Source organism: Odocoileus virginianus, chromosome 18, assembly GCF_023699985.2.
Source record: "Odocoileus virginianus isolate 20LAN1187 ecotype Illinois chromosome 18, Ovbor_1.2, whole genome shotgun sequence".
Taxonomy (NCBI): Eukaryota; Metazoa; Chordata; class Mammalia; order Artiodactyla; family Cervidae; genus Odocoileus; species Odocoileus virginianus.
In genome coordinates this window covers 31,272,882-31,289,333 of record NC_069691.1, presented here as the reverse complement: position 1 = coordinate 31,289,333, position 16,452 = coordinate 31,272,882, and the positions used below count along the sequence as shown (strand labels likewise).

General features: G+C 40.2%; 1 protein-coding gene across 4 annotated transcripts in view; it reads left to right on the top strand.

The window, feature by feature from the left end:
- The window catches only part of FREM1 (FRAS1 related extracellular matrix 1), a 171,909-nt gene that overhangs the window by 105,371 nt on the left and 50,086 nt on the right, over positions 1 to 16,452 (top strand). For 2 of the 4 annotated variants that reach the window (XM_070480527.1, XM_070480528.1), the window contains exons 22-24: positions 3,922 to 4,063; positions 6,862 to 7,057; positions 13,459 to 13,723. In XM_070480527.1, coding sequence (XP_070336628.1) covers positions 3,922 to 4,063; positions 6,862 to 7,057; positions 13,459 to 13,723 — 603 coding nt within the window. Of the gene's footprint in view, positions 1 to 3,921; positions 4,064 to 6,861; positions 7,058 to 13,458; positions 13,724 to 16,452 lie in introns of those variants that run through there. The other 2 variants (XM_070480529.1, XM_020886867.2) reach the window with 2 other exon arrangements.

The following is a 16,452-nucleotide window of genomic DNA, read 5'->3' as shown; positions in this document are numbered from 1 at the left end:
CCCAAAGTCTCCTCCACTTTACAGAAAAGAAAGAAATCCCTTCCTTATCTTGCTGTTTCCTTATGGCCACTGAGGTCCTTGGATGCTGGAGATAATTTTTTTGGAGAGTTGCATCTCAGACATCAGTTTGACTAAGAGTATTCAATAGGAAATTTTTGTGTGTGTATCCTTAGGATTTGTGTATTTATAAAAATTTTTTCAAATTGTATTGATTTCTGGGCTTATAACTCATCTTTCTTCAGAAACTTTTTTCCTTATTTAAGGAATAATTATTTGTTTAAATTTATTTTTATTGGATTATAGTTCCTTTACAATGTTGTGTTCCCTGGTGGCTCAGATGGTAAAGAATCCACCTACAGGAGACCCAGGTTTGATTCGTGGGTTGGGAAGATCCCTTGGAGAAGGGAATGACTACTCACTCCAATATTCTTACCTGGAGAATACCATGGACAAAGGAGTCTGGCAGTCTACAGTCCATAGGATCGCAAAGAGTCAAATATGACTGAGTGACTAAAACTACTTTCCACTGTACAGCAAAATGAATCAGCGATACACATACTATTTCCTTATTTTCTAGCTGGAATGTTCGATTAGTATAATCTTAATTTATAAAATTGAAAATCTGAAAGATATTTTGGCAGTAAAAAGCCCCTTTCTGATGACCTCACTTTATCTATGAAAGAGGGAGAGAGGTGAAAAATAATGTTTATTAAATACTTTCTATGCAACAGTGTGCTGGATTTGTTCACATATATTTATTTAAATCCTCACCAAAATTGTGTGAATTAGCTATTGTTTTCTTCACTAAGACAGCTGAGACCAGAAAGGTAAAATGACTTAAGGCACTCATTCAATCTTATCTGATTTACTATTTCTTGCTAGGTTCTTGCCATTAAACTTCCTGGCATAGCTTCATCTACAGAATCACCAAAGTTCCTTCAGCCTGCTTTGAAATCTCTCCTTTTTTTCCCCTTTTCTTCTTTTCCCTTCCATATGTGTCCTTGAGCATATCACCTCTTGCCTTCTCTCAGAACAGGCTCCATTATTTTTTCTCAACTGCATCTTCCGTCTCTTCCCTTTTCATTCCTTCTGCTAACAAGACACAGGGATATAGTTAATAGTGAAGGGAGCAAATTCTGGAGCCAAACTGTCTTGATTCAGCCACTTGTGGGTAGTGTGATCTTGGGGGGAAAAGAAAGTGAAAGTTCTAGTTCTTCAGTCATGTTCTTTGTAACTCTATGGACTGTAGCCCACTCAGATCTTCTGTTCATGGAACTCTCCAGGCAAGAATACTGGAGTGGATAGCCATTCTCATCTCTAGGGGATCTTCCTGACCCAGTGATCAAGCTCAGGTCTCCCATACTTCAGGCAGATTCTTTACCATTTAAGCCACTAGGCAGGCCCTGATTTGATATTGAATGTATTACTTAACCTCTTGCTACCTCTTTGTCAACCTCTTTGTAAATGAGGGTAATAAAGTATCCTTTTCATGTGGTTGTTGAGAGGGCTCAATGAATTAAAATATGTAAAAGTATTTGAAAGACTGGTTAGTCCATAGTAAGTTCTCATAAATGTCAGTTGCTATCATCATTGCTAGCAGATATCTTCATTTTAGACTACAATGGTGACCCAGTTCTTCATTCATCTCAGTGCCAAACTGTTTGAAGAAATAGCTTGTGCTTGCTTCTTCCATTTCTGCCAACTGTCTCCAAATCTAATGGCTTTCCCACCAAATCTAATGGCTTTTCTCATCTGGCCGGACCTTGTTAGTGCCCCTCCCTTTCACTTGTTCCTGAGGTCAGTTCCCAAATAAATTACCTACACTAAGCCTTTGTCCCTTTCAGGGTAACACATGGTGATGCACTTTCTTCTCTCTTGAACCCTCTGACATTTATTTCTGACCATTTCTCTCTACCCGACTCCTTATCATCTTCATTGTATTGGCTTCCTGTTTCAGTTCATCTATTTCTATTAAAAGCACCACTGGGAATTTCCTGGTGGTCCAACGGTTGGGGCTCCATGCATTCATTGCCAGAGGCTGGAATTCAATACCTGGTCTGGGAACTAAAACTCACAAGATGTGAGGCCCAAAAAATAAATAAATAAAGTCACCACTAATCTCCATAAGCTCCAAACCATCATTCTAGCCTCCTAGAATGATGTTGATCTTGGAGAGAGAGCAATGAGTGTTCCTGAAGAAAGATCTTAGTCTCTTGCCCCAGAATTGAACCTGGGTAGCCTGGATGAAAATGAGGAAGCCTCACCACTAGACAACAAGGGTCTGGAGGCTAGAAGCAAAGTGACTCTGGCTCTTATCCTTATTGAAAAATGCGTTTCTCAAGGAGGCTAAAACTGTAACAACAGGTACAAAGTTTATTATCAGAGACACAGCATAGCATATGGGACATAGAGAATCATTTTGGGTGTTTAAGAGTGAAGCAAGGGAGAAATACACACCTGGAGAGAAAGGGTATGTGTCCACCCTAATGAGGAGGAGTGCAGTAAAGAGGTGATTTAAATCACTTACATAGGACAGTGCTTCCAGATCTATGTTTACCTTTGGCCAATTATCTTGTTTCTTTTCCCATATGTGACCTGTTCAAGGATTCTCCCCAACATGTGTGCGCACCTTTTTACTAAGATGGAGTCCACTGCAGACGCTTGTGGGTACATGTCTACACAGGTGGTGCGCCCTGTCTTTTGACCACCAAGGAGTCTTCCTGCATTTGTGCAGACAGAGAAGTTTTCCTTGACCTCAGGATTGGTCCTCTTGTCTCTTTACTTCAGCAGTGCTCAGCTTCTGCCACTAGCTTTGTCCTTGGAGTGTCTGGGTGAGAACAAAGCTGCAATTTTACTCCACTTGACAAACACCAGCTGTTCAGCCCAGGGGCCCATCTATCTCCTACCATCTATCTCCTATCTCAGTGGTACTATAGTCTCTTGTAAAGAGGAGAGCAAAATTTGCCTCCTACTACCAGTGAAGATGTCAGTTCTGAGGAGGCAAGAGAAACCTAGTAAGGTTAGAACTGAGGTATTTGGGCTTTGACTTCTCAGCAGAGGACTGGAAGGCTGTTGAGAATGGTCAGTTTGCTACAAAAATGTCCTTGATCTTAATCCCAAGGAGACTTCCCAGTTTTTCTCAGAAACAAAGTGTCACAGTTAGTTCATGTGTGATGACCAAAACCAATAACAAAAAACAACAGGTGGAAAGAAATCCCCTCTTTAGTTTGGTGAGACCAGGGAAAATGGCAATATTGGCTATGAAGGCGGTCACCCTTTACAGGACACATGAAACCGCAGAAGCAGCTTCTCTGGTAGAAGTAGCAGCTGCTCCCTGCCCCAGCCTTCTCTTCAAGATGCCAGGAGCTGGCCAGGCAGCTGCGGCACTTGGAAAAGATGAATTGCTGTGAAAACAATGCTAGAATGCTAGTTATCCAGAAGATTATCAAAGAGAAAGAGCAATGTAGAGGGCTACAGATTGCCTGAATATCACCAAATTCATAATGGTCTATCATAAAGGGTACCAGAATACCTGTGAGTAAGCCATTTCAGCTTTTTAAGTTTCTGTCTGTAAAATTAGAAGGAGAATACCTAGCCCACTTACTTCATGGAGCTGCTGTTGTATTTGTATCAAATAAAATTTTGGAAAAATATCAGTTTATAAAACAAGTTTTAATATAAAATTATAAAGTCTATACCTCATGCCATACTCATCAATCCTGGCTAAATGTTTTCAGCACTTTCACAGGTAAGGTGAAATGAGAGCTGGTTTCACAAGACTGACTCATCATGTTTAGTACTTTGGAGACTGAAAATCGTTCCCTAATTTTTGAAGCTTGAGCACTGTAATAATCATTATGACTGCCCCCTGTTAAAGCAATGTCTTCTGTTTCGGTATCAACCCAGGTATCTTTTTTACAGGAAGGCTGAAATTACAATGAATATGGGTGAAACTCGTATTATTTCTAGTGCTGTTCTCTCAGCCATAGATGAAGACTCACCCAGGGAGAAGATTTACTATTTATTTGAAAGACTTCCCCAAAATGGGCAACTTCAACTTAAGGTTGGTCGCATTTTTACTTTTATTTTTCAGATTGACTGTAACAGGTTTAAATTTTTTCAATGCACAGATTTGCATAACTGAATTTATTCTGTCGTAATCATATTTGGCCCAAAAGTAGAAATTCTAATTTCCCTACTTTGGAGTGAGCTCACACTATTCTAAATTTACCTACTCATTTCAGGGTAAATTCAACCAAAATCACGGTTTTTCACTGCTCATTTTTCCTTAGGATTGTACCTAAATTGGAGGATAGGAAGTTACGGGGGAAAGCAAGTTGTCTAGTTTCTGATGAGAAATCAGGCATACTTTGAGATACCTTTATTTCCATCAGATTTTTATTTTAAAAAATGGGCTTTATTCTTTAGAGCAGTTTTGAATATCAACAAACTGATTCTACAGCTTCTCTGGAGAGGCAAAATACCCAGAATAGCTAACACAATATAGAAGAATGAAATTCAAGGACTGACACTACCAGACTTCAAGACTGACTATATAACTATACTAATCCAGACAGTGTATGTTTGGTACAGGAATAAACAAATAGATCAATGGAACAGAACGAAAGTAAAAGTGAAATAGCTCAGTTGTATCCGACTCTTTGTGACCCTATGAACTACATGTAGCCTGCCAGGCTCCTCCATCCATGGAATTCTCCAGGCAAGAATACTGGACTGGGTTGCCATTTCCTTCTCCAGGGGACCTTTGCGACCCAGGGATCGAACTCCACCTCCCACACTGCAGGCAGACTCTTTACTGCCTGCGCCACCAGGGAATCAGATATCTCTATTTCTGAGAGCTCAGAAATAGACCCACACAAGTGTGGCAAACCGATTTTTGACCAAGCAGTGGAGAAAAGATAGTCTTTTAACAAATGGTGTTCACCAGACTAGTTCAGACTTTGTATGTGATGCCCAAGGATCAACTCAATACAAATTACAGATCTGTCACTTGAGAAGGTCACTCGAGTAACTCATCAAAATGTCTATGTGATTATTTGAATGCTTAACTTTGAATAAAATGTAGACACAGCCTGATAATAGCAGCAAGGACGTATTCTGTGTGGAACAGCTTGATTGTCTTAGATTGTGGGCACCATAGAGAATCGAAGTGAAGAGAAATCACTGATTTAAACTGAGGTGCAGCTGTGGCCTTATTTCATTTCAGAGAGTAATGAAGCAGAAATACAGTGAGAGCTCACACATTTGGGTGGCATGGGAGCAGAAGTGTTTTTGGTTACGTAAAAATCCAGATGGGTCCAGGTTCCCAATGTGGCGCCATGGAGTTCTCTCCCAGCTCCCTAGGGGGTTCTCCAAGTCTCTCCAAACCAGGGACCAGGCCTCTCGGACTTCCTCGTGCATGTTTGTTTTCTTGTTGACTATCTTGCATTTTACCCACCTTGAGTCCAACTCTTATTTTCTTCCTCTTTGGGGACTTGCAGATGGATTTTGTCAAGTCAAAGCCCACACTTGGGAATGCAAGTAGGGAATTAATTAGATGGAGATGAGGGAAAGTAAAATGTATCTTCTTCTGTATTTACTTTCTGGGAAAAGACTATTAAAAAAAAAGTTAAATAGATTACAGGCTGTCTGGTTTAAAACCTGAAGAGTGTCTGCTTTAAAAATTAAATTTTCAAATAGACCTTATAATGCAAACAAACAATGAACTTAATTATTAGAATATAATTAGCTTTCACCCAGTGAGAACTGGGGCAGAGCATACCTATGTGTAAACATCAGCTGGGCATAAACATAAAAAAGGAGGGAACTTTATCAGATAGAGTGACAAAAGGAAGTGGTAACATGGTGAGGGGAGAGGTGGGCATGTGAAATAATGTGTCAAGGGAAATAAAAAACAAATGTTTAAATTTCTGTTACAGTCTCTTCAAACATAGGAAAAGCACTAGAGGTAATATCAAATAGTAAATTTTTAAGATGACATTTTTCTTGAATTATGTCAGATGACTTTTACAAGCTACTCTTAGGGAAATCTATACATCTTAAGAGAATAACAACAGAATTATTAATCAGAGACACATTTATTATTACTGCATTTTATAATACTCTCAGTTGTTAGTTCTCTCTCAACATAAAGACCTCTTTTCATTGAAAATGCCACAGTTTCTGCACTGAGTTCTGTATAGAATATATGCTTAAATAATGCTGGGTTATTTTTAGAAGAGTATAATTAACAATACATATATGATATTTGTAGTTATTTTTGTGCTGACTCAGGATATAAATGTAGGGAATAATAGAAGTTTTGATCATTTTCTTTGGTCTTTAGGAAACCTGAAAAACATAGGGACAGTAAATACACCCATTCTGTTTGTGTTTTATCTACTTCAGATAACTCCAGTAACAAACTGGTTCGAAATACAGATTTTATTAGTTGGACAATGATATGAACTAAAAAGAAAAGAGGAAATCCCAAGTGAAACACGTTTAATTTTTAAAGAATCAATTCCAACAGCTCAATTACCCACCTGCTCTCCTCAATTGAAATATTTAATCAGCTATGATGGCTTATGATAAATACCTTAGTAGCACTGCAGTTGAATTGCCACATGACTTTGCCAAAAATTCTTTGCTTACAGCTAGTTTTTCCCCCCAAGGTCTGAAATGATTTCAATACATTTATTTCAATGGAAAATATGAGGTAGAATGGCAAAATAATTGAATCTGGGGTTTCCCTGAAATATTGTTTATATTGGAAGTTTTCAGAGGATATGGAAGATGTTCACTAACACACCTTGGGAGGAAGGGAAACCTGGGCAGCTGACTAATTCTGGCATCTTTCAGATAGGGAGGGACTGGGTCCCTCTGTACCCTGGCATGAAATGCACTCAGGAAGAAGTGGATTTGAACTTGCTGAGATATACACACACCGGGGCCATGGACTCCAAGAACCAAGACAGCTTCACCTTCTACCTCTGGGATGGTGACCATAGGTCACCGGCCTTTGACTGTGACATCACCATCAAGGATATGGGGAAAGGTAAAGCATTTCTAGCGGGCTTTATCGGGACAGACTTATACAGCAGAAGTGCACTGGTGTAAACCTCTCCCATCTTCTCTCCCTCTCTTCCTCCTTCCCTCCTTTCCTTTCTCCCTTCCATCCTTTAGACTTGAAATTCCATCAGTTATGATTTGATCCTTGGGCTCCTCACTTGTTTTGCCTGGTTTTCAAGAGTAGCCAATTCATGTGTTATTTTCAGTATTTCAAAAAGCCCATGAAAAATCCAGCCTTGTCTGCAATATGACTGCACAGGTTACTTTAACTGTCAAGGTTTTATGCTTTAAGGAAAATTTTACAAAACAATGCACCAACTCTAGTTTTATCTTCAGGAATTGAATGATTACTTGAAAACAGAATTTGAAAGGGAAAAGATTTCCAATACACTAATGAAAAAGGAAATAGAAATTAATATATTTTTTAAAAATTTTAAATAATAAAAAGGAATTTTGTTGTTGAAAAGGTTGAAAGTTGTTACTCTTTTCACTTTGAAAGTGCTAACACATACTCTTTAGGGATGAGGGAGAATGCTGTAAGATAACACGATTTTCTCTTTTTTTAAAAAAAAATTATTTTGTATTTATTTGGCTGCACCAGGTCTTTGTTGCAACATGCAGGATCTTTAGTTGCAGCAGGCGAACTCTCATATGCAGTATGTGGATCTAGTTCCTTGACCAAGGATTGAACCCAGGTCCCCTGAATTGGGAGTACAGAATCTTAGCCACTGGGCCACCAGGGAAGTCCTGATAGTAAGCTTCTCTTGAATTAATTAGGCAGACCATTTGCATGGTGGGACTCAACAGCACATAAGTGTCAGAAGGAGAGCAAAAAAAGTACTGAAAGCTCAGCAAGGGAGAGAGTAGGTCTTTGATTCTCAACTGTGACTACTGTATACTTTCACTTAGAGCTTGTGTGAGGAGAGTAAAGATCCTGTCTCATTCATCTGTATAGCCCAAGATCTATATATTCTCAGGATCAAGCAAAGTCTTAGATCCTTAGTACATGTTTGATTGACAGATTAACAATGCTTTTTTTTTTTTGCCTTGGCTGCCAGAAAGCTCAGAGCTAAATTAAATTGGATGCTTAGGTACAGTTAAAGTTTTACTTCATGTTTGTGGTAAAATTGCAGCTGTTCTGAATTTTTTTAAACAAATTTTAAGCCAGATTGACTGATTTTGATTTTTTTTTTTTTTGAGGGGGAAGACTATATATTTTATTTGCTTATTTCCTTGAAGATTCTAAGTTCATGTTACTGTACACATTTATTTCTGTTTGCAAAAGTAAGACTACATTCTTCATAAATACTTGTCCAGGCAAAATGCAATATAAGTGAAATATCTGGGCAGACAACATATGTATTAGGGCAGCAGACTACCCTGTCATTCTTAGCATGGTGCATTCCCTGGGGAGTATAGAAGTGTTCTGTTCCACACACGCACCTGGGGATTCTTTCTAGACAGGGGATTCTTTGTCTCTGAAGGCCTCGGAGTCACTTTGGGAGTGAGATGTGGATGACAATGGACTTCCCACGTGGTGCCATTGTAAAGAATCCTCCTGTCAGTGCAGGAGATGCAGGAGACATGGGTTTGGCCCCTGGATCAGGAAGATCCCTTGAAGGAAGAAATGGCAACCCACTCCGGTATTCTTGCCTGGAGAATCCCATGGACAGTGGAGCCTGGTGGGCTATAGTCCATGGGCTTGCAAAGAGTCATGCATGGCTGTGCATGCACACATGGGCATTTGGAGGAAAATGGGAGAATTTCATGGGCTAGGCTTGGAAGTAGGCTACTTGCCCTCTATACATCCCGGTGGCTGAATGCTTAAGGAGGCTGGGCGGTGGAAACTGAACAGTACATCCAGAAGAAAAAGTACCGAGGCTGGTGACATCCTCCCTAGTCTCTGCTACAACGGGCATGTGATTATTTTCTAAAAGGATTTGTGAAAACTTAATCAAGTAGACACTGTAATCGGTTGAAACTTTCAGTAGTTCAGAATTTTTTTTTTGTTAATTTGGTGGTATTTTTTATCTCTGTACAGAATCCTATCCTTCCTTCTTTCCTCCTCCTTCTTCATGGCTTTGATTTTTTTTCCTTCCTTTCTTCTTTTGGAGGAAATTTTCTCAGGTTGCAGTGCAACTTTATAATCTAAATTGTTCATGTCTGAATAAAATTATACTGAATTGTTAGACTAAATTAGACCCTAACTTTAGCATATTTGAACACTTTTTGGGAGCCATTATAAATAACTTTATGCTTTCCCATTGTGCCATGACTTCTGATTTGCACGGTGGCAAAAATGACTCAGACATCTTTGAGAGAAGTTTAGAATGACATTGCCTATAGTTGACCCTCATCCATACTCTGACTAATGTGAAAAACAGTGCTGAAAAACTGGGTTCAGGCAATACCTAGATATTTTTCCTCCACTCAGCTCTATCTTCTGCCCTTAATCTTGTGGGTGAATTTCGTTTCCTGGCTTTGTTCATTCTTCTTTATTCTTTGATGTATTCATCTTAACTCCCTCTGAAGCATCTGCAGCTCAGGTTTTGGTGCAACATTAGGATGACTGCTGATTCTACATTGAACTTAAGTTGCATTTTGAGTTAAAAAGCATAATATATGAAAAAGACTAATTTGATCATCTAAAACAAGGTTTTCCAGTTATGGCAATATCAATATTTTGGAATATGTAAGTCTTTGTTGTGCACCATAGAATTTTTAGCAGCAGAAAACGAAGAACTAAAGAGCCTCTTGATGGAAGTGAAAGAGGAGAGTGAAAAAGTTGGCTTAAAACTCAACATTCAGAAAATTAAGATCATGGCATCTGGTCCCATCACTTCATGGCAAATAGATGGTGAAATGATGGAAACAGTAAGAGACTTTATTTTGGGGGGCTCCAAAATCCCTGCAAATGGTGACTGCAGCCATGAAATTAGAAGATGCTTGTTCCTTGGGAGAAAAGCTATGACCAACCTAGACAGCATATCAAAAAACAGAGACATTAGTTTGCCAGCAAAAGTCCTTCTAGTCAAAGCCATGGTTTTTCCAGTAGTCACATATGGATATGAGAGTTGGGCTATAAAGAAAGCTGAGCGCTGAAGAATTGATGCTTTTGAACTGTAGTGTTGGAGAAGACTCTTGAGAATCCCTTGGACTACAAGGAAATCCAACCAGTCCATCCTAAAGGAAATCAGTCTTAAATATTCATTGGAAGGATTGATGCTGAAGCTGAAACTCCAATACTTTGGCCAACTGACATGAAGAACTGACTCATTGGAAAAGACCCTGATGCTGGGAAAGATTGAAGGCAGGAGGAGAAGGGGATGACAGAGGATGAGATGGTTGGATAGCATCACCGACTCAATGGACATGAGTTTGAGTAAGCTCCGGGAGTTGGTGATGGACAGGGAAGCCTGGCATGCTGCAGTCCATGGGGTCACAAAGAGTTGGACATGAATGAGCAACTGAACTGAACTGAACTGGTCTTTACCTATTAGAAGTTAGTCATTGTTCCATTGCCAAATCGTGTCTGACTATTTGCAACCCCATGGACTGCAGCATGCCAGGCTTCCCTGTCCCTCACCATCTCCCAGAATTTGCCCAGGTACATGTCCTTTGAGTTGGTGATGCCATCCAACCATTTCATCCTCTGTCACCCTCTTCTTCTGCCTTCAATGTTTCCCAGCATCAGGGTCTGGATGCTAGGAATGGATTGGCTGTTTGCATCAGGTGGCTAAAGTGTTGGAACTTCAGCTTCAACATCAGTCCTTCCAACAAGTACTCAGGACTGATTTCCTTTAAGATTGACTGGTTTGATGTCCTTGCAGTCCAAGAGAGTCTCAAGAGTCTCCTCCAGAACCACAGTTCAAAAGCATCAATTCTTCAGCACTCAGCCTTCTTTCTCTTGCCTGGAGAATCCCAGGGATGGGGGAGCCTGGTGGGCTTCCGTCTATGAGGTCGCACAGAGTCATACACAACTGAAGCGACTTATTAGCAGCAGCAGCAGTCTTCTTTATAGTGCAGCTCTCACATCCGTACATGACTACTGCAAAAACCATAACTTTGACTACATGGACCTATAGAAGCCAGTAGTTCCCCTCAGATAGCATAACAAAATGTCTCCAGACACTGGTAAATGTCCCCTCGAAAGGAGGCAAAATTGTCCCTCATTGAGAACTCCCGGAGCAAAATTATACCTCCTTGATGTTTTCTTTTCATTTTGTATTTCTTTATAGGACTAAATATCTTTTCAAAATCTTATTGACTGTATATTTAATTAGAAATGACCTGACATTTATTTCACACATATTTCCTATGGGATATTTACCCTTTTAGTTTTGGTTTATAAAAATTCCTTATATATATATTAAAGAGTCAGTTCAGTTCAGTTGCTCAGTTGTGTCTGCCTCTTTGTGATCCCATGGACTGCAGCCTGCCAGGCTTCCTTGTCCATCAACAACTCCCAGGGCTGGCATAAACTCATGTCTTTTGAGTCGGTGATGCCACCCAACCATCTCATCCTCTGTCTTCCCCTTCTCCTGCCTTCAATCTTTCCCAGCATCAGGGTCTTTTCCAGTATTAAAGAGCATAAGCAAAATAGTGACATGTTTGAGTGTGTGCTCTTGGGTCAGATGGCTTGGGTATAAATTCTAGCTCTATGTTTCCTAATTGTATAATCATTACCATGTTGGTAACATTTGTACACCTTAGTTTCCTCATTTATAGCCTAGACACTTGGCAATGGCCTATCACAATGTTGGTGTAAAGTTTTAAGAGTCTTTATCCCTTACCTAGCACAAAGTATACCTAGCTCAAGGGTATTTTAATTATGATCATTTTTTGATGAACCTCAGGTGAGCAAACTTTGATATAACCTTTAATTTATGAAGCTCTGTATCTTTGTCTGTGTGTGATCAACTTCTTCTTTGCTCGTTCAGACATTCACTCGTAGAGTCTTTTAAATACATATAATAGCACCTGTGCAGCCACCATACATACAAGAACTGGAATATTGCAGTATCAGAATCTACCTATCTACCCGTTCCATCCTCCAGAGAAAGCCACCATCCTGAATTTTGTGTTAAGTTTCTTGCTTTTGTTTATAGTTCTCTGGGACTTGCTCACTCAACTGATACATGTTAATAAGCTACCTCTGTGTGACTGCATGTAGCTCTAGTGCATTCATTTTGCTACTCTGCAAAATTCAACTGTATGAATAGGCCACAGCTTGTTTTTACATTCACCTTCTGAAAAGGCATCTGGGTTGTCTCCAGTGTTTTCAGTTACAAACAGTGCTGCCATGACCTTTCTAGCACAGGCCTCCTGGGTACAAGTGCATATGTTTCCAGCACACCACTGGAGTGGCATCACTGGGTCAAGGCATATGTGAGTATCCAACTCTTTACAAAATAATTCTAGGTTGTGTACCAGTTTACACTCTAACTAGAACTGTATGCAAGATTCTACATCCCCTTCAACACTTGCTGTCTTCAGCCTTCCACATCTTGGCCTATCAAAGCGATGTGAGATGGCAATTTATTGTGGTCTTAATCTGTAGTTCCCTAACTATTCATGAGATTGAGCATATCTTGCATCTTTATTGGCCTTATGTGTTGTACCTTCTCTGTGATATCTCCCCATGTCTTTGGCCAAATCCTTTGATTAATCCCAGTCATAGAAACCTTCCTATATCATATTAGCATTTTTTTTGTCGCTTCTTAAATATTTTTTTCATTGGCGTATAATTGCTTTTCAATGTTGTATTAGGTTCTGCCTTACAACAGTGTGAACCCCCTCTATGTGTACATGTATGCATATATCCTGTCCCTCTTGGACCTCCTTCCCAGCAACAGCACCCCCCATCCCACCCATATAGGTCATCACAGAGCCCCAAGCTAAGTGCTCTGCGCCATACAACAGCTTTCCCACTAGCTATGTTTACACATGGTAGTGTATGGGCTTCCCAGGTAGCTCAGTGGTAAAGAATCCACCTGCCAATGCAGGAGACACAGGACATGCAGGTTCAATCCTTGGGTTGGGAAGATCCCCTGGAGGAGCAAATGGCAACCCACTCCAGTATTCTTGCCTGGAGAATCCCACAGACAGCGGAGCCTGGCAGGCTACAGTCCGTAGGGTTGCGGAAAGTCAGACACTACTGAGCACCTGAGCACACATGCATATGCATGTTTCTATGGCAAACCTAATCTGCCAGTTCACCCCTGTCTCTGCTGCCCCTCATGTCAATACATCCGTTCTCTACATCTGTGTCTTTATTCTTATCCTAGAGTTGAGATTTTGATTTCTGCTCAGTTTGACTTTGCTTTTTACCTTCACCGTGGATGTTTTATTTTTCAAATGTTGACCACCATCTCTTCTGCCACACAGGTGATATTGTCATCCTGGCAAAACCACTTGTGGTGTCTAAAGGTGACAGAGGCTTCCTGACGACCACCACTCTCCTTGCTGTGGATGGAACAGACAAGCCTGAGGAGCTTCTCTACGTTATCACCTCCCCACCGCAATTTGGCCAGGTTGAGTACGTCCGCTATCCTGGGGTCCCCATTACAAGCTTCAGCCAAATGGATATAGCAGGACAGACAGTCTGCTATGTAGATAAGAGCACGACAGCTGTCCACAGAGACACGTTCAGGTGAGCCCTGAGGGAACTTTTCAGAATGCCTTCTTTGAATGAATGCTTAGAAAAACAAAGGCAGGGAAAAATATGTCCTTTTCCAGCTCCGAGATAAATCTGCTCTTCATCCACTGCCTCGATGGATGAGAGAGAAGGGTGCACAATTAAACTGACAGTAGTAGCCAGGCAAGAAATTAGGGCTTGTTTTTTAAAAATAAACACCTAAGCAAATCTCCATACAAGCTGTTCAGTGAAGAGACATGTGAAGACCTGAGGATCTCCACTAATGAGAGATGTGGCAAAGTAATTTACCTCTTTATTTGAGTCTGTTTTTCTATCCAAGGAAAAGAAATTTGCTAGTAAACATTTGGCATAAGCAGACAGTGCCTTTTGACACAATGTGTTCGGGTAACTATATCATAAATCATGTTGTCATAAAGTGGATCATATTTCCCCATAGAAACAGTGTTATAATTGGGGGCTGTGCACCTGTTCAAGGATTCTGTATCAAATAAATCACTGGGAGGAATAACAATCTGTTGAAAAGGCAAAGATACAACATTAATGAAAGTCTACATTCATTTAAAATACTGAAATCTGTTTCCAGTCACATAAAGCAAGAAAAACTCTAGAGGGTCTATCATTTAGCATTTATCAAAACTGGCTGAACCTGGGGTTCTTGATATAAATACAGATTCCCAGGGCTGGGTTGAGAACCCAGAAATCCTGGACTAGCCTTTGGAGGGCCATGGTGCACATCTAACCCTGAATTTTCCAATTAAGAAAGAGGCTCTGAGAGCATTGATTCATCTTCCATACACACAAGGCTTCTGTCCTCCACTATGATTTTTATCATGTCAGAATACAGCCTTCAAAAGAATGCTATAAAATAACGCAACTGTAGCAGAGTCCTATGTTATTTGACAGGCTCCCATAAACTATCAGGTATATGGATAAACCCATGTCCAAATGCCACTCTCCTCTATCATATATCTTATCTAATTCAGTATGTCTGCTATGATAAACAATGTTTAAATGTCAGTAAAGATTATTTTGCTTGCCTTTTTGCTATTTGGAATGATGATTTGAAAAGATGAGTTGTATAGTTAGGTAAAAAAAATCCAGGGAAGTTTAGACCAATACCTCCTTTTTTCTTTAGACAAATGTTTTTAACAAGCAGATAATCATTTGGTTGCTCACTATCTTATTACGAATTCAGTGCTTGAGTGTTTCTCAGTTCAGTTCAGTCCAGTCACTCAGTCGCGTCTGAGTCTTGGCGACCCCATGAATCTCAGCACGCTAGGCCTCCCTGTCCATCACAAACTCCTGGAGTTTACTCAAACTCATGCCCATCAAGTCAGTGATGCCATCCAGCCATCTCATCCTCTGTCGTCCCCTTCTCCTCCTGCCCCCAATCCCTCCCAGCATCAGGGTCTTTTCCAACGAGTCAACTCTTCACATGAGGTGGCCAAAGTATTGGCGTTTCAGCTTCAGCATCAGTCCTTCCAATGAACACCCAGGCCTGATCTTTAGGATGGACTGGTTGGATCTTCTTGAAGTCCAAGGGACTCTCAAGAATCTTCTCCAACACCACAGTTCAAAAGCATCAATTCTTTGGTGCTCAGCTTTCTTCACTGTCCACCTCTCACATCCATACATGACTACTGGAAAATCCATACTAGAGGGTGTTTATAAAATCATTCATCCAAGGAGTTTCTAAGTTTCTAGATTCTCAAGAGAGTTACCTGAGAGATTTACAAAATTTAAATTCTTGGGCCTCACTGCAAAGAGACAACCTTAGTAAGTCCAGTTTCAGGCCTAGGAATCTGTATTTTTAAAAGCTCTCCAGGTGATTCCAATGCCGTTGGGGCTAGCCATGTCCAGTCTGGTACAATCCATTGTTCCCAGTGTGTTCTGAGGTGTCTGAAAATTTACAGGAGTCTCTGGGGTCCTCTCCCAGACAGCACATGAAGGGGCAGAATTGTTGGTGTTCGGCAGCTCACATCTCGAGTTAACTGAGATAATTTTGTTTTTTTTAGTTTGTTGGTGGTTTGATTTTTAGTTTGTTTTGCACAGAGAGCTTCTGGGCAAGGTTTTCATTTAGCAGAAACTCTGTGACTCAATTTTGTAAAATGAGTGATTACTCCCACTAGTGCTACAAAGATGCAAAAGGACGTTTTCTGGCTGTCTCCAGGAAGGAGACATTAAGTCATAGAGATTCACGAGTGAGAAACTCCTTTTTAATATTCTCAATCCTTCTGTTTCTAGAAGGAAGTCTCGGGCGGCCTGTGCTCATATGTCCTTAACAGCTCTCCAGTATGGACTGTTTTTCCCTTTTTAGCAAAGAGAGTACAGGCCTCAGGCTCCAAGCCATCGGCCAACAACGTCTAGCGCGAATGAAAGACAGTTGGTTTCTTGTATTTATTTTTGTCATGTTTATGGTGATTTCGTTTTTGAGTGAAAACTTTGATTTTTTAGTCGTTAAAAGGTTTCTTTTCAAGTACATTTATTTAAGAAGAACAATGAGTTGATATAAAGCAAAATAGTAGGGAATAAGAATACAAGTAGTACCAGAAAATGGCAAAAATTGTGAAGATGGTGTTTGAATGACTCAAGAGTAGGGAACAGGTTCATCGAGACAATGAACAGCAAGGGTAGGAAAACACTGATTTAATCCAGTCCCTTCATTTATGTGTAAGAAAGCTAGTCTTGATACACTCGTAATGGATCAAGCAGTGTGTGTGTGC